We start from the raw sequence: 25,302 nt of genomic DNA on the forward strand, positions 1-25,302 counted from the left end.
TCTAGTCTAGACAATATGCTTATCACTCATTTATAACGTGTAGATTTAATCCTGCCTTTGGGGAGAATGCACTTTGTGTGCAAGACACCAGGTTTTTCCCCAAAGTTCAAATATTACTCAATGGGTTTTCTGTTCCTTGCCCAGTCATGCTACGAACACATACAGAGGATGAGAGTCCGCCAAAGGGAGAATTGCCATGTGACTCACAGCTCCTGACCTCAGGAACCGAAGGGAGCCTCCTCGCTGCCGCACTTTCTTGACCAAACACTGTTGGATGAAGAAGCAATCATGTCACTGCTGTTGTGGCTGCCTTTGGAAAGGGAAGAACGGTTATTTATCGGATGAGGATTTCTTGCTGTGTTTTCTCTTAGACTAGCTATGATCATAAAGCCCAGATATACGGATGCTGTGGGCTAAAAGCCTTCAATACACAACCTCAGCTTGTGTTTGGGAATCTCTTTGCGGAAAGTGGCCAAGGGTTCTTTTATCCTGTAGTTTTATTTCCCTTTCCTGCAAGTAGCAACCTGCCTTGAAACCTCATTTAACTGTTCTCTTAGATGCTGTTTATTTTGCACTGGTGAACTGACACATGAGAAGAGGTTATTTTATAGAAAGCGGTCAAATGAAACCACAAGGACTATTTTGTCAGGACTGTTTCTGGTTGGCAGAAATGTGGCATGGACAGGAGAGGCCATCTGTCCCTGGAGTAAGGTGGCTCTTCCTGTATCCCCAAGAGGAAGGGTTTTCCATTCCTCTTCCTACCTATGCCAAACTCAGTACCTCGCCATTGCCTTGTAAAGCTGCTATTGACTAACTTCCTTGTTTTATGATACTTACAAGTATGTATTTATACTCTGTAGACTCCTGTCAAATCTCAGGAATATCACACTTGCACCTTGAACATGTTAGTGCTGCTTTGTAATTCTGCAGGTAATTCTGTTCGTGTGTGCCCAACAGAAAAAACGTATGTTGTCCTGGGATGACAAATCTCAAATCCTGGTGAGAGAAAGCATGAAACCACCTGGCTCTCTGCACTGACAGAGCTGCAAACACACTGGTTTTCCTAGGTGCACAGCTTTGTGCTGACAGACCACCCACTGATGCCAGTGGGGTACAAATCCCATTAGAATTGGGCTGCGTTTTATGCTGACTTTATAAAAGACAAATGGATATCTGGTATCCTGTTCCTATCAGACAAAAATAGTAATGTCTGAGCTGCGTATTTAGAGCAAAAGCTCTTTTGAACTAGATTTTAACCTGTTGGGTTTTTTTTTACAGTTTGACTTTTTCAGGTCTGTGACTTCAGGAAAACAAACCAAAACTTTACAGACTGTTTCCTCCTGTTTTATCTCAAGTATTATGCTTTAATAAATAGTACACTGATCACAATAGTTAATATATTGGTATGAGAGTATCCTAATGTACGTTTTACAGTAACTTTATATTTAAATAAAGCTGTTTCATTTTTAAGAGAGATTCCAGACTTGCATAATTCTTATTCCAATCGTTGCTGTCTTCAGACATTTGAGAATTTACTTTCCTCTCTGTAACTTTAGAAAGCATGTGCTGCTCTTACTGCCTTGACCACTCATGGGAACAGAGACTTTGAACTAGAAATTAGTTTCCCAACGTAAGAGAGACTGAATCAATAAAACTATAATTTTTGTGCTTCTGTTCCCTGCTGAATCAGGAAGTAGAACATGGCTTAAACTTTAAGATAATTTCCTGCAATTAAATTACTATTTTTTTACCCCACTGTTTCACACTGCTCATGCTAAGCCTTAGCAGGCCTTATGAAGGAGGGCTGATACACATCTTCAGAACTGAAGATACTGTGGTGCAGAGACAGCTCAGGTGAAGAGAAGACTAGTCGAGACCCACCTTCCTTTACCTGAACACCTCTTTAACCACCCTACCATGCCAGCCTATCTTCTCCCTTCCTTAACTATAACCCACAGGGAAGAGGAACTAACTGCAGGAATGATGCCTCTTCCCTGAGAACAGCTGCCTGGACTTTTGCATCACAGCAAACTCATGCCATCCACCCAAATGAGCACATAGTTTGCTGGACAGTAGGGTGCCAAAACTGATCCTGGGTACATTGAGATCCTGGGTTCTTGGGGTAAAAGCCAGACTTGTACATTTGCTGGTTTCACACAGCAAAGCCACGCAGTTCCAGCTTCACAGGACACGAAATGAAAAGTACTGTTGTTCATCTAAGCAAACCCTTTATAAAATTGCAGTGTTTAAAGTGGTTGGTGTCAATACCAGTTGCACAGCATGCAGTGAGACTGCAGAATACAAGAGCAAAAACATGCTTTCCTACCAATAACAGTGATTGTCAGCTTTAAACCATTGTTCCACACCTCTATGAAATCGCACCTTATTCATACAAGGAAGAAAGCTCCAGCTGCCTGTCTTTGAGAATGTAAACAGCCACAAGTAACAGCTGTGAACTTTTAATTTCAGAGTTGCTTAAAACTGGCAGTTTTCCAGTCTAAAGAAACACCCTGCCAGAGGTTGAATCACTGAGATGCAGTCACAGCTATTAAAAAAAAAAAAAAGTCTGTTTTCTCCATACTGCATTCTTCCATGCTCTGGGTATTGATTTTAATTTCAGGTACCACTTCCTTCTCAAAATGCAAAACTTCTACTAGAAAACAAGACATGCAAAATGCATGCATGTACAAACTTCACAAGATTAGCTAGAAAACAATGTGACTTTTCAGCCTACTGAAGATTTCTACTATTGCACTTTCTAAACATATGGTTATTAGTTGCTCTCACTGGTCATCTGGTTGAAAACTGAGTAAGTTCTTGAGCAATAGTTCAAGTGAGCCCCTAAAGGGGCAACTAAGGTAACAGTGTGCAGCCATTTGTGCTTCTAGGTTTTCTTGCCAACCAGTAAAAGCAAGAGGGGTACTTCACTGGAAATACTCTTTTAGCCCAAGGGTAGCATTCAGGTTGCAAATTGTGCTATGTAACCATGCAGTAGTGCCATCTGGTGTGTTAACAGCATGGCTTATTTAGGCGATAACACGAGGCTGCTTGCTAGCTTCCCTGATTAATCAAATCTCTGCTTGATAAAATACTGCGCCTTGAAATAGTGTGTAGAAACGTGAGAGTACATTCAAGTTCCTCCTTTTGAGCTGGGGTGGACCACACACTTAGTGGCAGATTTGCTATCTGCACTCATTTGAAATCGGGACTTCAGCTTCCTAACTATTATGTTAAATTTAGTCCTGCAGGCCCTGAAGCAGTACAAAGGCTGACCCTGCACCTGAGACTTTCAGCTTTAGAGAGATACCACTTTACAAGACACTAGTACAATCAGCTCTTCCACATCCAGGCTACAGCTGTTGAGCCAGCTCAGGCTTCAATGGAAGCCAACTAGGGTCACCTGAAAAAAAAAAAAAAAGAAACAGAAAAGCTGAGCTGCACCTGGAAGCAGGACAGGTCTTAAAGTAATTTAGCTGTGACCAGACAAAAGAAGAGCTTAACTACTGGTGTCTGCAGTGCAGGTTTGCTTTCTGTATACAGTGCTCTCAGCACAGGGAATATGGTGCAGACCACTGCAGTCTGTGTTTTACCCTGAGAGACCTAAGCTTGATCCACAGAGAATTTCTGTTCCCCTTCCCTGAATGCCTACTCGCCAGCAGGGCTCATAACATAATACTAATATGACCTGGGTTTTTCCTTTATCTGAGATTTTTTTCCTGTCCAGTTTCTCTAAGCTGACAGCATTTGAGTACCTAAAGTACTCAGTCTTGTTATGAATGTACTCTCTCCTCACCCTACATTAAGGCTCTTTGTGCTTAAACTGCAAGAGCTATTAAACAGGGAGGAGTCGGTCTTCTACAAACACCCACTTTGCAAAAGGTTCACTTTACAAAGAACTGAATAAATAGGAAGTTAGAGTAACGCTGTATCTATTGCTGCTTTCAAGTGGTGGAGCAATGCCTCCGGAGGTGGAGAGAGTGACGTCAGGTCTAGTTTCTTGAAATCTTCATTAGCACTCAATGATGTTAACACCTTCACAGTCCTCTTTAAATCAAACACTGCATGGAGCATGCCCAAGGTGGAAATGGCAGCTTTTGGAGCGTTCTTTGCCGAAGCTTCATCATCGAGGCCCTTTTCCAAGACAGAAATCCTGTTCTCTGCAATAACTTTGAGGAAGTTGTAGAACTCCTTGTAGTCTATACCCGTGCAAGACTTCATGATTAACTAGGGGGGAAAAAAAACCAGCACTGAAACGGAATCAACTCTCTCTTATTTACAGTAGGAATTACAAAGACATATTTTATCAAGCTCGTAACTATCGAATTTAAGTAATCATGTTTAATCATACTTTTTGTAATGCTCCAATGGCACTAAAACTTTTTACCTTACTTGAAATGCCACTAGCCCCAAAAGCAACAGTCTGTTTCTTCTAAGTACTAAATGGCTGGGTTATTTGAAACTGTTTTTGAAGCACATCAACCTAACAGCAACCCAGCAGCCTCCAGAAATAAACTTCACATTTGTTTGATGCTTAACATTTTGGAAGCACACAAGATGCAACACTGCTCCACATAGTTGCACATTGTGAAAGCATCACTTTGCAGACACAGAAATCTGCTGCCTTCACCTGAATTTTGCTTGTTTCAGATTCACCGTTTCTTCATCAATAGTCTGTGTGGGTTCTGTCTTGTCAGTTCTTCTGTTTACATGAAAAAGCATGTGTATTTTATAAAGGAGAATGTAAATACTACAGAAAGGATTGATCTTGATGCTGGTAAGAGTTGAAGAAGAGCAGCTGAAGCATTAGCTTTTCAAACAACATCCTAACCTCAATATAGCTAATATACAGTGGTACAGACCTTTCCCTATCTTACTAAAGAAATATTTGACTTCCTGGAAAATTAAGTTGTTTCATAAGGAAGTAGGAACCAGTGACATATGATTTCCAAGTATGAGGTTAAGGACTTTGTCTCAGAGCTCTAATAAGGTGGGTGCAATGCATCCCTGAAATATATGATTTTCTAACAGACAGGCCATCAGCATCATGTTGTTATACCTGGCATTGTAGGTGCCAGTCATCCATAGGGTCTTTCCATTCATTGATTTCCCGCTGGACAGCTGCTAATTCATCCTGCAGGAAGCACCACATTATAGCCACATTGCAGCCATTCACCCAGTTGTGGTTGATGGAAATTGTATCCTCCTGAAGGAATAATTTAAATGGTTATTAGGCTCTACATAGGCTCTAACATCTTTGATGTTGCAAAATGTATGGGAAAGGCTTCTTCGGCATCAATACCACCACTGTGCTGAAAGGCTGTTTCTTTCCGATGTCCCTGAACAACCAAATCTTGTTTCATTATCCTATAAACTGGTAAATGCCTCTAGTTCCTCTGAGCATACTTTTTAAGGGCACAAAGGTGGGAGGAAGGTGGTGGGGGAAACAAACAAGGTCGTTAATTTTGGTTCGTAGTCATGAAGATCAATTTGTTAGCATTTTCCATTATTAAATTACAATTTACAGTTAGAAACCAAGATTAACAGCCTCACCATAAATCTGTCTCACCTAGTATCCTATTTCTCAGTGACTAGTAGCATCTAATGACACAAAGCATAAGAAAAGAGGCTGCAGGCAGCCTCTTCAGTTGTATACTGTCCTAGCTTCTAGTGGTCATCTAGGAGCTTATGAGTTCAGGCTTGCTTTTAGCCATCATCTTGAGCGGCCACTGATACACCTTTCCTCCATGAATGTCTCTAAACTTTCTGCAGCTCAGTTACACTTCTGGCATCCACAACATGCTGTAGCAATAAAGGTTTGATCAGATTCAAGCCTGCTGCCTGATTATCTCTTAAGTGTGAAGAAAAGCATGGTAGCAGTTATCTTACCAGATTATAAACTTGGTGATGCCATCCACTGGGGATGAAGACTATCTCCCCTGCTTCCTGCACAATTTCAACAGGGGGTTGACTTTGGTTGTAGCGAGGGTAAACACTCCTGTCCTGAAGACTAGGAGCAGTCACGTCAAAGGGCAAGTTGCCATGGTGGTCCTTCAGATACTCCTCCTGTCCGGCGGGGTACAACAGCCATTTCTTTCTCCCACATATATTGGCTGACCAGCTATAGGAACGGAAGACATCAGCATGGAATGGAGTCCTGTGGGGCAAATCAGACAAATAAAGACAACACCTAAAAGCTGTAAGATGAATTAAAGTGTCTGAGAATCAGACATACACGCAGAAATCAACCTTTACTATGCAATCCTGATCCCAAACTGTCATCCTCTTCACTTAATTTTGATTGTTTCACAGATTAAAAGGCCACTATATCTACGTAGTACTGCAGTGTTTCATATCTTCTGTGCTTCTCCATCAGCTAGTTTTGAATCTGTCCCAGAAATACCTCAATGTCAGGCGATTCTGTGATGTGAACTGATGAGAAACCCACAAATGCAACTCCATCACCAATGCTGGGCTTGAATTTTCACCCGCAAAATACTTAACGAATTCATCAGCGCCCCTCCAAGGCTTCTGTTGACTCTGCAACTCACAAGCTGCTGCTGATCCCCCTGGGAGTTGCTGCTCTAAAACCTTATATAAACTAGCTGACAATTTTTACAGAGGTTGTGTGCACAATTCAGGGCTTTTTGAAGGGCAAAAGCACTTTAGCTCACTGCATAAGGACAGCTCACATCCAGAACCAAATGAGCTGCTCAAGAAACAAGACTGGCTGAGTTCAGGTACATCGCTATACAGTACAGCCGCACTGTCTCGGCAGCATGATGTCATCTGGAAGGACAATGTGCTAATCCCTGTAATATTAATCTTAAAAAAAGAACATGTGAGAATGACAGAAACCACACTGTCTTACCATGACCCTTTAGGTCCCATGTAGACAAACCGGTAATCATCCACAGCTACAGCATCCCAGTATTCATTCAGCCAGTCAGATGAGAAATACACAGGGGTTGTATAAACATCTTGGTCGGGAAAAGCTCTTAAAAAGATAATGTGTTGGAAATGGGTCTCAGAAAAACGCAACATTGCTCCTTCTACCTCAGTTTCCAAAACCCAGATGCAAAGATCAAACAGGTATCTAGCAGGCCATTAATACTTAGCTGCCATCTCCTTTATATCATTGACAACCCTGAACTATACAAAAAATGCATGCAACAGTGCTTTTCTGTCTCCCAGGAAAGCTGTGAAGGTTAACTGCTGTTTAGGAGACTTTTTCTAATTATGGTAAAGAGAGTTCCTAATAAACACATTCTCTTCAGATGAGATGCCTGCAAGACTGGTTGTCCAACTGGATGACAGCTTGCTGGTGTGAGGGTTAGGAGGGAAGCCAAGCTGTGAGATTTTGACAAGTGCGTAGCCTCCCGCTGGATATGTTGCAGCCTCACATGGGAAAGGGGCATGTGCAGAGTTTCTGTAGGAAGCCATAGCACTGGTGTCTGGGAAAGCAGACAAACAGGGCAACAGAGACTGACAAATTTTCTCTACTGTTAAGTCACTGGCACACTCAAAAATGAAAACAAGAGCTGATCACAAGAAAGTTAGATTAAGAGCAGGATAAGTTTAAGGAAGAAGATTTGAGTGAAAAAACATAACAAGTCCTACACAGACGGGGGAACAGACAATCCATCCACCTCACAAGCAGCAGGCTGGAGGCGGAAAGCCAGAACAAGGTGAAGAGAACTTTAACAACCAGGAAGGTTAACAGAAAAAAAAAGGGTAATAAATGACTAACTCACACATGCTTACTGAATTACATGTAATTAGAAATGTCCCTCTTCTTTTTAAGAAGTAAGGTTTGCACTGTAGCAGTCAAACAAACGCCAAATGTTCTGGCCACAGGGCTTCCACAGGGACAACATACAGTCATTTAAAATGTAGATGAAAAGCAAAGCACCCAAGAATGTCAGCCTCTTCGGGAAACAATGACCTGTTTGAGGATCTCCTCGTGTGAAGTACCCCAAGAATAATGCAGTATAAGACTGATATTTTGGTGGGCAGGTGCTAACAAACAGCACTGGTGGCATTTAAAGGCTCACGCATTAGAAGCTGAGCATTATGGCTCCGCAGCAGCTCTTTGCTGTGCGTGGCATGCAGGGGTTTCCACAGTGCTCTCTTACCTGCTCAGGTGCCAGTCCTTCAGATAAAGGCAGCCTCGGGATGAACGATAGCCATTTTTAATGTACTCTTTCCAGTACTTGATATACTCCTTAAAGGGAAGCTGCTCCTTCGGGTTAGAATTGTATTCCTTGACATCACAGTTGGCAACAGGTACTACAGCCTCTCCTGAAATACAAACTCTTTGAGCCCATGCAGGGACAGAATAACTGATGCAGAGACTGAACTCCCTTAACCTTATCCGCTGCAATAGCCTCTAATATCTGGGCCCTATAATGCTAAGTACAGTAAAAACACATAAAGAAAGATCCCTAATCCAGCTCTCACTCGAACACCATCACTAGGCAAACATGGTTCAGACCAGAAGTTAGTTATTTAATGTAACTTGATTTTTTTCTCTTAAACTACATTAGGAGTAGGGTATTGATTCCTATTAAATGTACTAATATTTTACAGCCTGAAGAGACACTTCACTGTAACTACAGAACACTTTCTTCTTGTCTGGGGAAAGCATCAGGCTGCTCATTTGGTTAACATTAAGCAGGTAAATAAATTTAGAATTACAGAATGCTTTTTATTTTACTTCATTGTGGGAATAAATTTGAGATTGGCATCTGCAAATCATATACTGTAAGTATAGAAAATGAACATATTCCCTTAGAAAAAAGTCTGGAGAATTGCTTAGTTTTGTCTAGTGATTCTATTCTTAACATTTAAAAAAAGCTTTAGCACACACCTTTTATAGAAGGTATTAAAATGCTGTGACTTACCAAACTTCTGCAGGAGATGATCAAAGTTAGGCTTTCCATCCCAAGTAACCCAATTTCTCCTGCTGCCCCAGTCTTCAGTGAATTTAGCTGAGAAAATACAGGGATGGTTGGGAATCAAGTAATCTCGGAAAAAGTCCGAGTAAGTGAATGTTTCTACTTTTTCAATAAAGTCAACGTGTCCTCCGGGGAGGCAGAATGCACCCTGAGATGAACTGTTGTAGTCACGAAAAAAGGCAGTGGAACAGGCGAATGTTGCCCTGTCCATGCAGGCTGGATACCCTTCCTGGCTTGGCCAAGACAGCCTTGAGCAGATGCTATGCTACAGCAAAAAAAACTACTTTGAAATTGACTTGAGTCTCTAAACCATGAAAACTCACAGGAAAATATAAATGACCAGAGGTAAAACAAGAAGTCATGTAGAGGCATCCCACCACGTTGGCCTAGTTAGGATCTTCCATAGTTTATAGCTTAATGCCGGTGGGATATCTGACAACGGTCACCCCACGGATGGTGAAGATGCTGCTTTTCCCTCGTCACCTTCTCGTCAGGGTGACCACACTCTCTGGGGATGACTAGTAAAGGCTGGTTCCTTCCTAAAACAGCAGAAACATTAATTTCAGTGGTATATCCTTGCTAAATGACTTAGTTGCAGGGGTGGAGGGAAGGAAATGCCCCCAGTACTTGGGGCCCTGGGAGACCACCACAGCCCTGCACCTGTACTGGGGCTCACCCCTTTGTCAGAAGATACAAGCTCTGGCTCCCTCCGCCTTCCCCAGACCTTTCTCTATGGGTCAGACAGCCATTACAGGTTAAAACCCCCCAAACAACCCAAAGAAAAAAGATAAACAATAGTGAATAGAAGGGACGTATCTGGGAAGGCGGGGTGGGTGGTTGAGGGACAGAGCACAGGGCAGAAGGCCCTTAGACTAACGGGGCCGCACACCCTGCAGGGGCGGGCTTCAGGAGAGGAGACGCACCGCGAGCAAAGGGGAGCCCATGGTGCTCAGGGAGGGGAAAGCGGCCGCCATTAGGCCGCTCCCCCCTCACGGTGCTCTAAGGGGGGACCCGGACGCCACAGGCCGTCGCACACGCCATCCCCGCGTCGAGCTCCCGTTCCACCCGCGCGGCCGCGGCCCGCAGAAGCTGAGAGCAGCGGCGGGAGGATACTCACCCCCGCGGGGCAGGCCCCCGGGGCGAGCGGCGGTCACGGAGGCAGCGGGGTGCCGCGCCGCTCCCGGAACCCCAGCGCTGGGCGGGCGGGGCCCGGGGGAGTGAGAAGGGGAGAGCACAAAGCGCGGCTCAGCCAGCAGCAGCGGGCGGCGGGCGCAGGCGCAGAGCGGCGGTGTGGGGGTGGCCGCTGGGCTGGCTGCGCTGCGGGAGGTGGGTGTGAGGCCGGGGCGCGAAGGGGGCGGGCTGGAGGAAAGGGGGGGATCGGGGGAGGGGGTGTGTGTGGCCGAGACTGGGGGAAAGGTTGGTGGTATCTGGGTCGGGAAGGGCGGTTGGGCCTGAGCTTGAGAGGAGGATGAAGAGGGAGAGGTTGGGGATCGGCCTCTGGAAGGGAGGGGGGTCTGGCTTGGGGCGGAGGGCGGTTTTGGGTTTGTAGCCAGGAGAAGGAGAGACCGCAGTGAGGAGGGAGGGGTCTGGCCTGGGGGAAGCTGTGGGGGTTTGCCCCAGAGCTGTGGCAGAGAGGGGGATGCCGGTTGTGGTGCAGCCGGGCCTAGCAGTGAAGGAGAGAAGAGTGTTTCGGTGACTGACCTGCGGCTGTCCCGAGCAGGCCTAGGGAAGCACCTCCCCTCGTACTGGGAAAAGGACAGAGACTGAGGAAGGATCTGGTGTAACTTGTGACTGTGTTGAGTTTGGGGTGAGGAGGAGGAAGTCTGCCTTTGTGCTCAGAAGAAGGAAGAGAAAATGATGGAACGTTTTAGGGAGGGAGAAACTTTAGCTTGGGGTGAGGAGACAGTGCATCTGGGGGATGGCATTGGGGAAGGAGAAGGGAGCGAGTTGTGGGAGGAAAGAAGGAGGGCAGAGGAGGGTTCACCCCTGAAGTGGGGCAGGGCAGCCTTGAAAGGCAGGGGGGCAAAGTTTGGAAAGTGCAGATGTGTCTGTGTTTTGCGTTACAGAGGTTGAGACAGGGTTAAGGCTGAAAGGAAGGCTGGTGAAGTTTAACCTGGGCGCTGTAGGAGCTAGTGTGGGTTAAAGGATGGGAATGGAGGCAACCCCATAGTGAAGTGTGTTTGGGAGAGGCTGGTGGGACTTTGGTAGCTTTGTATCAGAAATGAAGTGGAATCAGAATTTTTTTTTCCATAGAAGGATGGAAACATGTTGATGTGGAGAAGCCCCTCAGTCTAGAGCCATTCTTTAGTGGGCATCTGTTGGCCTTTTGAGGAGAGGGGAGCTGAATTTCTGTGTGCTGTAGTAGAGAGGTGCTGTGTGTCTTTGCCTGCTGCACCTGTTGGAGGGTCAACCCTGAAAACTTCATGTCATGTAGTGTCCTTTGGAGCATCGTAGAATTAGAAACCTGGTGGAACTGCATCTTAAAGCTTTACTTAAAAAAGAGGGGAGAGTCACCTGATAAGCCTTATAAACATTTTATTATGAGGGCTGGTTTTTTATTTATTATGTTGAGCTCACAGGAGTGTTAAACGCATAATTTGCCAGATGGTAGCTTTAGAAATGACCCTGTGGAAACCTCAGCTGTAAAGGAGGAGAAAAAGTAAACACACACCAACATGTTAGAAACATGTGCAGAAATGTTCTGGAGATGATTACCAAGGGCAGATGGGAAGAACCTGTGACTAAGTTTTGAAGGCTCTGAGTTAGACACATTGCAAAGGGACAGTGTTCTGCTTATGAGTTTACAGCACTGCCTCCCAGTGTTATGTAGCATCCCCTTGCACCTGGGGTAGTTAGTAATGCTTACATTGCATTGAATGATCTCAAAGCACTTAACAAGAGAAGGTGAGTCACCTTCTTTTTATAGAAGCAGGGACAGGGTTATGTGTTAGCTAAAGAATGCATACAATGTGGTGATGCTGCCGGAAATACAATCCACATCGCTTTGCGGCTAATCCTCGTTCTGGTCTGTGCTGCTGTGTGTAGCTCTGTATAGTACTGCACTCGGTTTGGGGGGCAGATGTGTCAAAAAGACAAACTGTTTGATAAGGAAAAGAGGTGATTTACGCGGTGTGGATAAAGTTTTGATGTTGCGGAGCCTGTGTTGGGAGAGACTGCGTGTGTCTTCTGGTCTGTAGACAAATGTGTGTTTCTTTACAAAAATGAAGAAATTTATTGTGAAATTATTCAAGTGTCCTCTTCCACCACATACAGAGAAGGGGTTGAAGTACTGTAATCCTCTCAAGTTTATAAACCTATCCCTGACTTGATTGAAAAGTAATTGAAAGTGATTAGGTTTCGAGGGTTTTTTGGTTTTTGTTTTTTTTTTCCTGCCAACCTAGTCCTTTTCATGGTATCTTAAAGGACTGACTTGCATCTGTTTATTGTCTTTTGTTTGTTTGTTTGTTTTGGGTTTGTTTGTTTGTTTTTTTCTGGGTGGAAGTACTGGAATGATATGTTTTATTGCAGGTAAGTTTTTTTCAGTGTGTTTTACAGAACGATGAATATTCCATGTCTTGTTATACAGGGAACTTCTAGCCATGTTTTAGGAGGAATAGAATGGGAGTGGCATAATGCTGAACTTCCAATTGGTGGGGTCAAAGCAGTCATGGCAGGAGGAGAGAGATCCTGAATTTTGAGTAATAGTTCCTTGTAGGAAATAAGCTGTGTAAGCAGCAGAAGGCCTTTACCTCAGCTTTTCTGAAATGTGATTGTCAAAACTTTAGGAAATATTGGGGGTGGTGGAAATCCTTCCATTTTGAAAGACCGTAGTGGAGCTGTTTGATCCTTAGTGTCAAGTTCACTGTCTACATCACAGATGAAGTTGGTATATTTAATGTTGCTTTTTGTTTCACATGAGTAGGTGTTCTCCATGTAGGTGCTGTATAAGCTAACGAGAGAGAACCAGAGTCAAGATTCTGTTGTATAAAAGGCAAAGTGCTGCCCGTAGATGAGACAAAGAAGTTCCTTTAATATTAACTCAAAGACAGTAGAGTTGCAAAAGTAATAGGATGATGGTTTTTAGCTGCTCCGAAACCATAATCACAGGTTAATATGCATTAGAGAAGTATATGACACAATGTATGTCATAGGTGAAATACACATTTAATGCTTTTTTCCAGCTAACTTCACATGATTGTGAGCGTTTCTTCTTTTGTTTAAGACTGGTAAAATCACTCGTGTTTAAATCCAACGCTTTGAAGTCTTGTGTTAAATAATGTATGCTGTTGAATGTTCATAAATAGTAGCTATGTCCTGTGCCACTGATGACTGTTTTCATTGTTGAATAAAACCAGTCTTGGTTATCCTTATGTACATCTGTTTTTCTGGTTTACATTTCTTCTCTGTGAGAGAGAAGAAAAAAAAAAAAGTCGTGGAGGTCTGATGCTGATGAAAACATCTTTACATTGGAGAAAAACGTGCTGGTACAATGAATGGATTTAATTGCCAAATAGGTTTTTGCTTGGAAGTTCTGGCCTCGGGCACAGAAAGGAGCTGACTATCAGGCAAAGCCTTGAAGTGCTCAGGTGAGTCAAAGGTCATAAGACCCAAGGCGTGTACACTTATATATACACAGGTCAAGTGACAGCTTCGTTTCTTCTCCCAGACTGAGAGGACTTGCTTTACTCTTAGATCCAGGCTTAAAGATACATTCTCTATTGTTTTTCCTTTTGGTAACAGGCATAGTAGGATTTTAGCTTTAGCTTCAGCTTTTTTTACCTGCTCTTTTGGACTTTGAAGAGAAACAAAAACTCAGGAAAAAAATTCTGCCTACGGATGGACAGCTCTGTAAAGGCAGCAGCCCCCGAAAGGCTGCCTAAGAGCTCTACATCTACAGATAGAGGTAAGGAGCTTGAGTTAGGGTTTAGGAGGACTTTTTTTTTATGGCACAATTGTGAGACTGCATCAGCTGTTAATATTTTCACAGCCTTAATGGTAGAGAGCATGCATGAGAGAAAAATGCTATCTTGATAGGGGGAGCAGGTGGTGGTTATATAGAGTTTGTGGAACTTAGCATGTCAAAATGTGCCCTAGGCTGAGATTATACACAAATTTAAGGCTTATTTTCTTGCTTACAATTTCCTCTTGCCTCCCTAGTATGGTTGTGCCTGGTTGAAGGTAGCTGTTGCTGTTAGTGAGGTCTAGGAGTTGTTTTTCAGATGACGTTATGTTCTGCAGTGCCTGTCCCAGTAGTGGGTGTTGAGAAACCTGCACTTGGTTCCAGGTTTCCCTTGTGATCTTCTGCTAGGTGTATAATCTTTCAGTGTTTAGGTTTCATCAATATTGAGATACACTACTTTCTAAAAAATCTCATAAATATCAGCATGCTGCTCACAACAAGCTGTTGTTGTTATTTTATAAGTAATGTAAGTACCAAAGAGTTTCAAAGGTTGGGGAAGGGGATGTCAGATACTTTGTATGGGCTGGGGTCTGAATGTGACATAATGTTTTGATAAATTGGGAGACTGCTGATTCATTTTTTTTTTTTTTTTCCCCCCTGGCTCTGATGGGAGCTTTTTCAGTAAATGTCATTTGTGTCCACAGTATGTTCACCCTATGAGAAGCTTGAGGGTGTAATATGGGATGTTTAGTTTTGTTTATCATCTGCTTGCTATGCTATTGTATTTACTTCATATCTAGGCAGTGTCAAACAGTTAAACTTAGTTTTGATTTGTAATTTGTAAATCTTGATTGATAAAGCTATAACTTGATTTAGTTTCAACTGTCCTTTATTTCAGCACTGATGTAATTTATGTTGTTGTTTAAATGGAAGTAGTTGTCAGTTACAGTAACAAAAAGTTACCATTAAGGGCACATGGGTGTTTATCCACATTAGAAACATTATCCACTTAAAGTAGCTGGTAAAAGCCCCTGTTCTGCTGATTGTTTTTTTGCAGTCACATTTCACTGACGGTTAAAAACTGCTTTTCTTTTCCCTGTGACAGAAAGAAAATAAACTTTTAATAGAAATTACAATAATTGGCTACACACAAAGCCCAGTCAGGCTGGGAAGAAAAACCAAACAATTATTTCCATCAGATCTGTCTGATCTAACCTTGCTGTGTTAGAGGAACTACCTTCTTTTTCTAGATGGAGGAATTGAGGCCAGAGCTTTTAGCTTTTCTCCAAATTATGAAATTATGTAGCAAACAATTGAGAAAGAAACACTGTTTGTAGAACTCGTCATTGTTTTGTTGACTGTAGCTAATAATTTAAATCAGATTTCTGTGGGCTTTTCTCCCCTCTTTTTGGCTCATAGTACAGTGTGAAGTTGTCTCTCTAGGATTGCAGTTTTATTAGGCCAAAACAGATTAAGAATTTTCACTTTAAACTCCAGCAGCTTTGTAAGCTTACGGCTTATTTTTCCATTTGCATCACTAAAATTCATAATGCCATGGAAATAAGGTATGAAGACCAAAGTAAAGATTTTTGTGGAATACGACATACCATGAGTAGTCTTTATCTTGATAATGCTGAAGTTTTGAATATTTAATAAAAGATGTAATTGGAACTGGACTCAGAGCACTTTAATTAACGGATATTAATGATGCAGCAGCCTGAACATGCTAGAAGGTCTTCAATATGTGCTATAGGAATTTACATCAGTGGTACCTGAAGAAGGACTACTACCTTTTTTTTTTATTTCATTAGGATTCCTAGACATTTCCTTAAGGGGAACAGAATCATACTGAAGTCAAAAAGTGTAATTAGTCTCAGTGTCAGCCTAATTGGGGATTCTGTAGTGGAGATCTAACTCTGCATTTGTTGCACCATACAAGTAGCAGAAGACCTTGAGATAATGTTATGGTACTAATCTATAAATTACGCTATGATACATGAAAGGCTTTGAGAAGATAATGAATATGTGAGTAATTAAATCACCATTACATAATGGATGTTCACAAAGTAGTTGCAGAACGTAATTAGTCTTCAGTGTTTGTGCTGAGAACTAGTGTTGCGAAGGAGATGTTACAGGAAACAGTCTGACCCTTGGGTTCAAGAAGCCTCTTCAGAAGCGTGGAGAGGTGCCACTTGAGATACATTTCATTTAATTTACAGTTCCAAATTTGTCCTTGTTTTGGTGTAAGCAAGTCAGGCCTGAGGCATATGACAGCGCTCTGTTTTCTTGTCAGGATTCCAGATACCAGTGAGCAAGTTTTATAGGATTAGTATTATGTCATCAAATAGCATCACGGGCTCCCAGGAAAACATGGCCTGTCAGAGAGGTGCAATGAAATCATCATAGCCCTGGACACTGTGTCCCTTCGTGGTGAGTGAACAGAGTCAGTTCTGCCGGCTCTCTTAAGCTCTGCTGGTTCTGCTGCTGCTTGTTCCACTGTCATGTGTGGAGCTGCTGTGCATACTGGGCCAGCAACGTATCTTCCAATACCAATGTGGCATGTTTTTCATCTTAACTTCCACTTGGGTCAGTCAGGGTTTTCCCAGCAACACTGCTAAGTTGTTTCCAGTTCTTCCCAAACTTCTATTTCCAAACCTCTGTGATAGTAACTGAGTAATAATAAATCTTTCAAAGAACAAATGCTACAGGTTTGGAGCATTTATTTTGCCTGTGATGTTCTACCAGAAGTTCTGGTATGTGCTTGAGTTTTGTGATTTTTGGCTTCATGATTCTTGAGTACATGGATTTGACGAATGGATCACTCGGTGGATAAGGAACTGGCTGAGTGGTCACACTCAGAGTTGCAGTCAATGACTCTATGTCCAAGTGGAGACCAGTGAGGAGTGACGTTCCTCAGGGGTCCATACTGGGACCAATGATGTTTAACATCTTTGTCAGTGTCGTGGTCAGTCGGATCGAGCACACCCTCAGCAGGTTTGCTGATGACACCAATTTGTGTGGCACAGTCGGTGCTCTGGAGGGAAGGGATGCCATGCAGACAGGCTGGAGAGGTGGGCCTGTGTGAACCTCATGAAGTTCAGCAAGGCCAAGTGCAAGGTCCTGCATGTGGGTTGGGGCAACCCCCAGTATCAACACTGGCTGGGCAGAGAATGGGTTGGGAGCAGCCCTGAGGAGAGGGACTGGGGGTGCTGGTGGGCGAGAAGCTGGACGCGACCCGGCCACGTGCGCTCGCAGCCCAGAAAGCCCCCCGTGCCCTGGGCTGCATCCCCAGCAGCGTGGCTGCCGGGGCGAGGGAGGGGGCTCTGCCCCTCTGCCCCGCTCTGCTGAGACCCCCCTGCAGCGCCGCCTCCAGCTCTGGGGCCCCCAGCATAAGGAGGGCACGGACCTGTTGGAGCGGGGCCAGAGGAGGCCACGGAGATGGCCAGAGGGCTGGAGCCCCTCTGCTGTGCAGCCAGGCTGGGAGCGCTGGGGCTGTTCAGCCCAGAGAAGGGAAGGCTCCTGGAGACCCTGGAGCACCTTCCAGCACCCAAAGGGGCCGGCGAGGAAGCTGGGGAGGGGCTTTTCCCAAGGGCCTGCAGCGCCAGGACAAGGGGGAACGGCTTTGCGCTGAGAGAGGGCAGATGGAGATCAGAGCTGAGGGAGAAATCCTTCCCTGTGAGGGCGGCGAGGCGCCGGCACGGGCTGCCCAGAGCAGCTGTGGGTGCCCCAGCCCTGGCAGTGCCCAAGGCCAGGCTGGACGGGGCTGGGAGCCACCGGGGCTGGGGGAAGGGGGCCCTGCGCGTGGCAGGGGTGGGACTAGGGGGTCTTTAAGGGCCCTTCCAACCCAAACTAGTCTATGATTCCATGTGTTGGATAGACACTCAGTGTGTGTTCTTAACATACCTGGATGTCGAGGTATCAGATTGGAAGGTGAAAGACCAGTTATTTATTGTGATTGTTGTAGATATCTATTGATGAGCTTGCGTTTTGGTATATTCTGGATTTTCTTCAATATCTGTTGGTCTGTGGGGAGCTGTTTCTGATGATGTGGTGGGGAATGGAAAATATTTTACATGATTGCTTTCCAGTAAAAAAGGGTCTGTGGAAGACTCAGAAAAGTTTTTTGATACTCTATTTTTTTGCTAGGTTCCCCTCCACCCAAAAATATGAACATATAGACTAATCTAATTATAAAGTATCTCCCCTGTCCAAAAAAGCATAGCAGTTATTAAATCCAGGGCATTAATGCAGTAGTCATTTGAAGTTTCTGCTGTTGTAGATCCTGTGCTGAAACACCGTGAGAACATTATAAAAAGGAGAGGCAGTGCTGTTATGGCGTGGGTGATAATATTGACAGTCTTGTTCAGAAAGGGTGAACTATTCTGAAGGAAATATTTGGGTGATTGGAAATGGTTACCAAATTTTGTGATTGGAAATGGTTACCAAATTTTGTGATTGGAAATGGTTACCAAATTTTGTGATTGGAAATGGTTACCAAATTTTGTAAGCCATCTGCAGCTATTTCCAAATCTATCTTGGATATGGACCTAAAAGGTTACAGTGAAAGTATTGGAAACCAGCGGGGGATGGGATAATTATTTATGAGTGTGTTTTAAGATCAGCTTTTATATGCTGCTAAGGATTCTTGCTTTTTTTCTTGCTCTTCTATTCTAGTTTCTCCTGGCTTTGGGGGTGTTGGTCTTGAAGAGGATCTGAAAGACGAGCTGATGAACGAAGACATACGTATCCATAGTTGGCCTTGTTCTTACTACTTGGACACCAGCAAACAATGGGTCTCTGGCAGACTCACACTGACTCCTGTTGCAATCAAATTTACAGCTGACAAGACTGGGGAGCTTTTGGTCAACTTCCATCTTTCTAGTATCGATGAGATCAAGAAGGAATCTTCAAATTTAATCTTCAGCTCCCTTACCATCTTAGAAAAGAACACCAAGCACTGGTTCGGTTCTCTGCAACCCAACAGGAATGTGGTCTTCAACATCCTTGAGCACTTCTGGAGGGAGCAGTTGCTGTCAAGCCAAGGTGCAGGAGCAGAAGCAGCAGCTTTGCAGTCAAGAAAGGGAAAAGAACTGATCGGGTTATTGACTGGCTCACAGAAACAACTGGAGGACACAGCAAAAGTGCTGCATTACCAGGGCGAGCAGTTTGATAACATCATGAGAGGGCTCAACAAGATCGAAGGGGATATGGATGTAGCAGACAGGTACAGTACTGTAGCATCCTCTGAGCTAAGCAGTGGTTGTGGGATTGTATTATTCATGCCTGAAATTTATGGGGCGGATCCACACAGGTCTTCAGGAAACTAAACTTTGACTTAGTGAAAGTTTAAGCCTGTTATGGTCTTTTGTGGATCTAGTTCTTGTTATAATACTTTTCTGTACTTCTGTCATCCCTTCTGTGTAACATTTTTTTCACCCTGGTGAAGTTCTTTGTGTATATAGCTATCCTCTTTCCTTCAAATACTTATCAAGCCCTTAGGAGTTTTAACCACAATTGGCAGAAGTGGTAGAGGTCTCCAAAATACTAACAACCTATAAGGTTTGAGAGAACAGGCAACAAATTAGGCAAAAGAGATGCAAGTTAATGTTCCCACTGAAGGAAAAGGTATGACATTCACATTTTTATTTTATGTCCTAGAATATGCCTAAGTGTGAAATACTGGAAGATGACTTTGATTAGTGTTGCGAGCCCTAGCCCAGCCTGTTTTGCTGTATCACAGCAAACACAACCACAGTTCTGCTATTCTAGTTCTTTTCAAATGAAATGTTGAATATGGCAGGTAGGCTGCTGACTTGGAGATGGTTTCCCAGAGTTATCAGGAGACAGCTGCCAGTTAATCATTAGTTCAAGTAGATTGTACTCTCTGTGCATGAAAGTTAGCTCTTGAGGCAGCTTTTTGCACACAGTGTGTGTAGTTGAGGGTTTTATATTTGTCCATTCCTTCACAAGAACTTACTTCCCAGCCACACACAGCAGTGAGGGTTGAGTCTGTGGTCCAGATGTAGTCAAGGAAATGACTGTAGAAATAGTATTTCCGTATTTGTGCTATAAAACCACACTGCTTTTAACCTTACACAGCATACTCCCTGCCTTTAGGTGTAGGTGGAATAAATCCATTTTGAGGAAAAAAATGAGCAGTGTGGAGCAGCACTGAACTGCTGAGCTCTGTCTGCAGAGTGTGGTGGTGCAAGAACTGAAGAGACAGTACTAGGCTATTTGTAGTAATCTCAGTCAGGCACTTAAGCCAGTATATTCAAAAAAATTAGCCACCACGTGCTGGCTTTAGGCAACTGTAATAAGAAATTTGGAACACATTTGAGATATTGCTTAACTTAAGCTGTTTCAGAATTTGATGTGAATAGTAAATAGTTGGTGTCTTAACCAGAATGTTATGACTTTACTATTTAATGATTAACATTCAAAGAGAGTCTTTCTATGCTATTTTGGATAATGCAGGTTGGGTTCGATAGCAGTCCAAAATAGACAGTAAAGTTAAGACTAGTATCGTAGTGTTTGAGGATATATAGCTATGAGTGTCTTCGTAGAAGCTCTGACACCTGCATTAAGAAACAAACACGATAAAGTTCAAACTAGTTGTTTTTGGAAGAAGCATCTGTTTTTAGATGGATATTGTGTCTAAAAGAAAGTGTTGATTTCACAGTGATTCTGGTGATATTCTCCATACCCTTTAATGAAAAGCCAAGATAACTGAAAGCTTCAGCAATAGCTTTTAAAGTTCTGTAGCAATAAACAATGAGTAGGAAAATAAATACCTGCTCATTGTTTTTGGAAGAGAGTTTTGTTTTGGGTTAAGATGCACTGGGAGGTATTATTTGTCTTCATGAATCTGAAAAGCTAGATGCTTTGATTTTGAAAATGGAAAAATAAAGCAAGGCATTGACAAAATGTTAGCTGAGATTCTGTTTTATCTACAGTATGAAGAGTTTGGCCAGCTTGCTGGCTAGCTAAAATGCACCCCAGAAGCCATTAGCGTAACTTTTAATTGCACTGTGCTTTTTGAGGAGTTCTAACACTTGCTTTCCTAGCATAGTTTGTGTGTGTGCAGTTGTTTGGTTTTTTTGTTTTTTTTTTTCCTGATAAAGGTGCTTTCTCCCCCTGCCCAAAGTCTTCTCTTGAACTAGTGACATCTTTCTTCATGTCCTTAACCAATGTACAGAATGGTGAAGGCTGTGATTGAAGCTCATTTGATTGTTACACATTAGGTAATTCAGACTATTAACATAGGTAAATATGCTAATGTCTATTAAGACTCTTTTACTTTCTTTAGAAACTTAATGAGAAGTAACTTTGTGGATAATACTGTGCAGACCCTTTTTGCATGTATAGATTTTGTGCAAAAGGAAACTTTGGTAACGAACTTTTGTGTATGCGAATTCGAGGTTATATGAGTGACACCAGTTTGGCGGTGGTGTCTTTCATAAAGAGAACCAGGCCCGTTTATCTACTTTCATACGTTCAAAACTTTGATTATCTTTCCTGTATGTGTGGGCTTTTTTGGATTATAAATTCTGTTCTTGTGTATGCCTGGACATACAGCTGCTTTCAGTGGACCCGCATGCAGATAAGCAGAGCTGAGTCTGATGTGCTAGCAGATGTTCAAAGACTAAAAATAAACAGAAAGCCAGATTTGCTGGTTCCTTTTTAATATATTACTACTAGAGGACAAGGTACTGTGGTTGAAAATTTTCGTTTGTGTATACAGACTGGTCATACAGTTTGTTGATACAGAGGGGTGACTCCTCCATAGAACACTGGAGAGGTTGGCTGGAGCCTTTGTTAGGGCTGTGCAGCACAAAAATCTTGACTGTAAATCAGACATCACACAGCCTCCGGATATCAGTCCCTGGGGGAAGAGGGGAGGAGACGGGTGAAGGGATAAAGTGGTAAAAAAATTAAGGCTCAAAGCTATCCAGAATAAGTCACCACAATGTAAACGGAGGTTTAGACTTGTCACATTGCAGCTGCTTTTCAGTAAGTGTATGCACATTCTTTTCTCACAGTGAATGTGATGAAGCGAACCCATATTGCAGTAGGAATGTAATGACTTTTCATAGGTTAAGACACAGAAGTAAGCTGTCGTTGCCCTGAAGTACCTTGTAACTCTTCCGTACACCAAGAGAACAGAAAATGTGCTTTGCCTTCCTTAGAAATGAGATCAGGTCATTTGTTCCTGTTTAGTTACAGCAGGTAGGTTAGAGCGTGGCTTTTAATTTAGAAGATGGTGTGTGCTAGCGGAGCGTAGGGCTTTTTCAGTTGTTCTCTGTGTTGAACTTAAGTTGAACCTCATAGTTTCAGAATTCAGCCCTAAATCTATGATACTGTGCCATGTCAAATTCTGTTATTGTAGGACTTTCTGTTACATCTCCTTTGGTCTGTCTGTTGGGTTTTGGTTTTGTTGTTGTTTTTTTTTTTTTTCTTTCCCCCCTTTTTTTTAAAGGCATGTCATAGCATTTTCAGAGGGCAGCAGGGAGCTCCAGAACCATTACTCATGTTGCATGCTATCTACAGAAATATCTGATGTTCCTGCTTTTGTTGAAAATGGATTCTTGGAACAATTCATTCTGCCTCTGCTACCCATGAATTCAGTGGTTGACTCCCAATATGCTTTTTCTACTTTTCCTAGCAGATGAATTTCTTTAAGTAGGTCTGTTTTGAAGCTGGTGCAGAACTTTAATGGCTAGTAAACAAAGTGTCTTCAGTTAGAACTTCCTCCTTCAGATTAGACTTTGTCTGCAGCCAAATTAAACAGGATCTTAAAATTGCAAAGTCTTCTGTAGGCACACTTTGATTCTCTCATGGAAAATAAATCATTACAAAAAGTATCTTGAGAGCAGCACTGCTGTGATGCATATTTTATCAGGCGGTACCTTTCTAAAGTAAACTTAAAAGCAAATTAAATCAAGCTGGCTCTCCAAAATAGCAATGAAGCAGTAATTCTTTGTATTTTGGTTTGGTAAGGCATGCATCTTTGGGATTTAAGTCACTAAATACAAAAAAATTTTGTAACTTCAGAAGCATCTGCTACAACTAGCATGCCAGTGGCACATGCCTAATCTCTGGATAGTCTGTAAGGTATTTGAGGCGGTGGAGGGGGGGAACCAATTCTGATCTGGGTTGAACTTCTTACAGCTTTTGTTATGTTGGTTGAGACTTAACCTCTTCCCTTCCAATAGTTAATTGAGGATCCATTGGTGCCTCCAAAGATGACTTTTCTGTTCTGCTCAGTGACTGATGGGTGGGCTGAGAAATTTCCATTTAAAATATCCTGATCAGGCTGGTCATGTGCAGGCTGAGATGCTGTGAGGTTTGTGAGATGCTTGCAGTCAGCACGCTGCTGTTTTCCAGTGAGGACTGGGCAGGGTTGTTTGAGCAGTGGATGTTTGATCAGAGGGTTGATTTGCTCTTCCTGGGCCTCCCTGCAACGGGGAGCGAGCTGCTTTGGCTCAGGTGAGGTGGGCACCAGAGGCTGCTGGTGGGTGAGAGAGGAGGTGGCTGGTTGCACAGTGGAAGGGAGAGTGGGATGTGAAATTACTGTTGGCTGTGCAGGGAGATATAGTTTGTCCCAAAAGCTCTTGCCAGCCACTGAGGCTGAGTCATCCTGAAATACAGGATAGCAGGATGGGTTTGGGTGATGGGCAGGGGATGAGAAGAGAGTGGGAGAAGCAGAGCGTAATAGGTGTTGACTGCAGCTCTGCCTTTAACTCCTTTCTAGACTTGGAGATGGATGCTAACAGGCAGCATAGCATGTGGAAAATAAAACCGAAACTACTACTGTTCTTCTCATTCCTTTTTTTTTTTTTTTGTGTGTGTGGAAATAGTGGTGAGGCTTAGATGCAAAGAGATCTGTGGTCATCATCCTTTCTTGGGAGAGGACCCCAGAAAAGGGGAAAGGGCTAAGCTGTTAGAAAATACAACAGAAGGATTGTGTCCTCCATGTCATTGATTCCTCCTAACAGTGTGTTACATCTTTCTTGCCTGCAGCTGATAGACCTAGGTACCTGTTAGGTGTATCTTACTTCTTGCTTAGAAATAAAGGGCTTGACTCCCTGTGTTATATCTGGCTATATAGCAGTCGTCTTTGGGAGCAGTTCCTTAATTCCTCCATAAATTAAGACCAGTTACCTTTAAGCTAAGGCACCAGTTTGCCAGCAAGGGGGCCTGTCTCCTTCGGGATCTGCACCAACACTGATGGAGAGGCAGATGCTGGATGACAGTTGGACAGTCGCTGCTGGGCTTTTCAGCCTCCATCTTGCGCTCATAGTGGTTTTACTGGCAATGGGGATTTGGGATTGGGGGCAAAGCGGAAGGTGGCATCCGACTATGAGGCTGAGGTATAAAGTAGCAGAAAAAGGCAGTGGTGGTGATGGCCAAGTGTAGAAGCATTGAGGTAAAAGGCAGTGTTAGCTGAAGAACATATGGGTGTAAATTGGCCTGAATAAATCCAGTTGGAAGTTGAATCTCTTACATCAGAACAGTGATGTTCTGGGACCACTTTCCAACGTGTTAGCAAATGAAGAAAAGCTGTTTTTTAGAACGGGTGGATCCTGTTAAGCTCTGAATAGGTTTGAGGATGGATCCTGTTAAGCTGTGAATAGGTTTGAGGAGCTAAATATCAGAGGGCTGAAGTCAGTATTAGGAAATCTTTGTGTCTGTGGTAATTTGCTTTGAACTGGTGGGGGTAGCATGACCCTCCTACTGGCTTTCACTCTTCTAACACTGTCTTGTTCTCTCCTAGGTTGTTGACTGAGCTCGAATCTCCTTCTTTGTGGTCGTTTAGCAGCAAGCTCTGGAAAGCGCTTTTGGAAATCAAGCCAAAGGAAACTGCCACAGTTTCCGATTCGAAGAACCAGGAAGAAATCTTAATTAGAATTCCAGTTATTATCACCCACAGAACAGACTCAAATGTCAAGCCAGGAAAACTCACGCTCTTTGCTTCTGGCCTGGAAATCAGTGACTGCAATTCTCAGGTCATTCACAGATTTGAATCAAAGGATGTCGATGATATCAGAGTTCATACGCCATATGAAATCAGTGTCCGACAGAGATTTATTGGGAAGCCTGACACCTCTTACCGGCTCTTGTCAGCAAAAATGCCAGAAGCAATCCCCATCTTGGAGATGCAGTTTAGCAAGAAGATGCAGTTTTTAGAAGATGCCCTAGGGTTTGTTGGTGCCCAGAAGTCTCCTCAGGTAGATTTGGGGACCTCCGTTTGGCAAGCAGGTATGTGACAGGCAAAGCAATCTGTCTGTAAGCAATAACACTAGCACCAAAAGTTTCCAAGTGGTTTTCAAACTCAGAACAGTGTAGGATATTTACAAGCAGATTCTCTCCTCAGTGCCCCAATGGCGAGACCATGCTGATGATAGAATGCAAGAAAGAACTGGTAGGTGACTTCAGACCCTCTTG

The 25,302-nt window shown here is 43.3% G+C and overlaps 3 protein-coding genes across 12 annotated transcripts in view; 2 read left to right on the forward strand and 1 right to left on the reverse strand.

The window, feature by feature from the left end:
- Nucleotides 1-2,564, forward strand: part of ALS2CL (ALS2 C-terminal like) — a 49,715-nt gene extending 47,151 nt beyond the window's left edge. For all 4 annotated transcript variants that reach the window (XM_037384736.1, XM_037384737.1, XM_037384735.1 and 1 more), the window contains one exon: nucleotides 145-2,564. In XM_037384736.1, coding sequence (XP_037240633.1) covers nucleotides 145-216 — 72 coding nt within the window. In that variant the 3' untranslated portion in view covers nucleotides 217-2,564. The remainder of the gene's footprint in view (nucleotides 1-144) is intronic.
- On the reverse strand, nucleotides 1,339-10,168 carry JMJD4 (jumonji domain containing 4). Of its 3 annotated transcripts, XM_037384740.1 has the most exons (8): nucleotides 10,072-10,168; nucleotides 9,278-9,493; nucleotides 8,901-8,987; nucleotides 8,133-8,298; nucleotides 6,869-6,994; nucleotides 5,887-6,154; nucleotides 5,057-5,203; nucleotides 1,339-4,224 (listed from the first exon to the last, which is right to left on the reverse strand). In XM_037384740.1, the coding sequence occupies exons 2-8, from the start codon at nucleotides 9,324-9,326 to the stop codon at nucleotides 3,913-3,915; spliced, it is 1,155 nt and encodes a 384-aa protein (XP_037240637.1). In that variant the 5' UTR covers nucleotides 9,327-9,493; nucleotides 10,072-10,168; the 3' UTR covers nucleotides 1,339-3,912. The 3 variants fall into 3 exon arrangements, with proteins under 3 accessions (XP_037240637.1, XP_037240635.1, XP_037240636.1); XM_037384738.1 differs by having other exon boundaries at nucleotides 8,901-9,493; XM_037384739.1 differs by lacking the exon at nucleotides 10,072-10,168 and adding an exon at nucleotides 9,878-10,020 and having other exon boundaries at nucleotides 8,901-9,493.
- Nucleotides 10,169-10,210: 42 nt separating this feature from the next.
- Nucleotides 10,211-25,302, forward strand: part of SNAP47 (synaptosome associated protein 47) — a 31,162-nt gene continuing 16,070 nt past the window's right edge. Inside the window, exons 1-4 of one of the 5 annotated variants that reach the window (XM_037385332.1) lie at nucleotides 10,263-10,280; nucleotides 12,457-12,482; nucleotides 18,529-19,078; nucleotides 24,632-25,116. In XM_037385332.1, the coding sequence (XP_037241229.1) occupies nucleotides 12,464-12,482; nucleotides 18,529-19,078; nucleotides 24,632-25,116 (1,054 nt within the window). In that variant the 5' untranslated portion in view covers nucleotides 10,263-10,280; nucleotides 12,457-12,463. Of the gene's footprint in view, nucleotides 10,281-10,511; nucleotides 13,541-15,634; nucleotides 16,285-18,528; nucleotides 19,079-24,631; nucleotides 25,117-25,302 lie in introns of those variants that run through there. The other 4 variants (XM_037385327.1, XM_037385329.1, XM_037385330.1 and 1 more) reach the window with 4 other exon arrangements.

This window comes from Falco rusticolus, chromosome 4 (genome assembly GCF_015220075.1).
Source record: "Falco rusticolus isolate bFalRus1 chromosome 4, bFalRus1.pri, whole genome shotgun sequence".
Lineage (NCBI taxonomy): Eukaryota > Metazoa > Chordata > Aves > Falconiformes > Falconidae > Falco > Falco rusticolus.

Coding starts and splice junctions, on each gene's coding strand:
- JMJD4 (XM_037384738.1), bottom strand. CDS start 9,165: ATGGACAGGGCAACATTCGCCTGTTCCACTGCCTTTTTTCGTGACTAC. Junction 6,995..8,132: donor AAGGACTGGCACCTGAGCAG/GTAAGAGAGCAC, acceptor TATCTTTTTAAG/AGCTTTTCCCGACCAAGATG. Junction 6,155..6,868: donor ATGGGACCTAAAGGGTCATG/GTAAGACAGTGT, acceptor TTTGCCCCACAG/GACTCCATTCCATGCTGATG.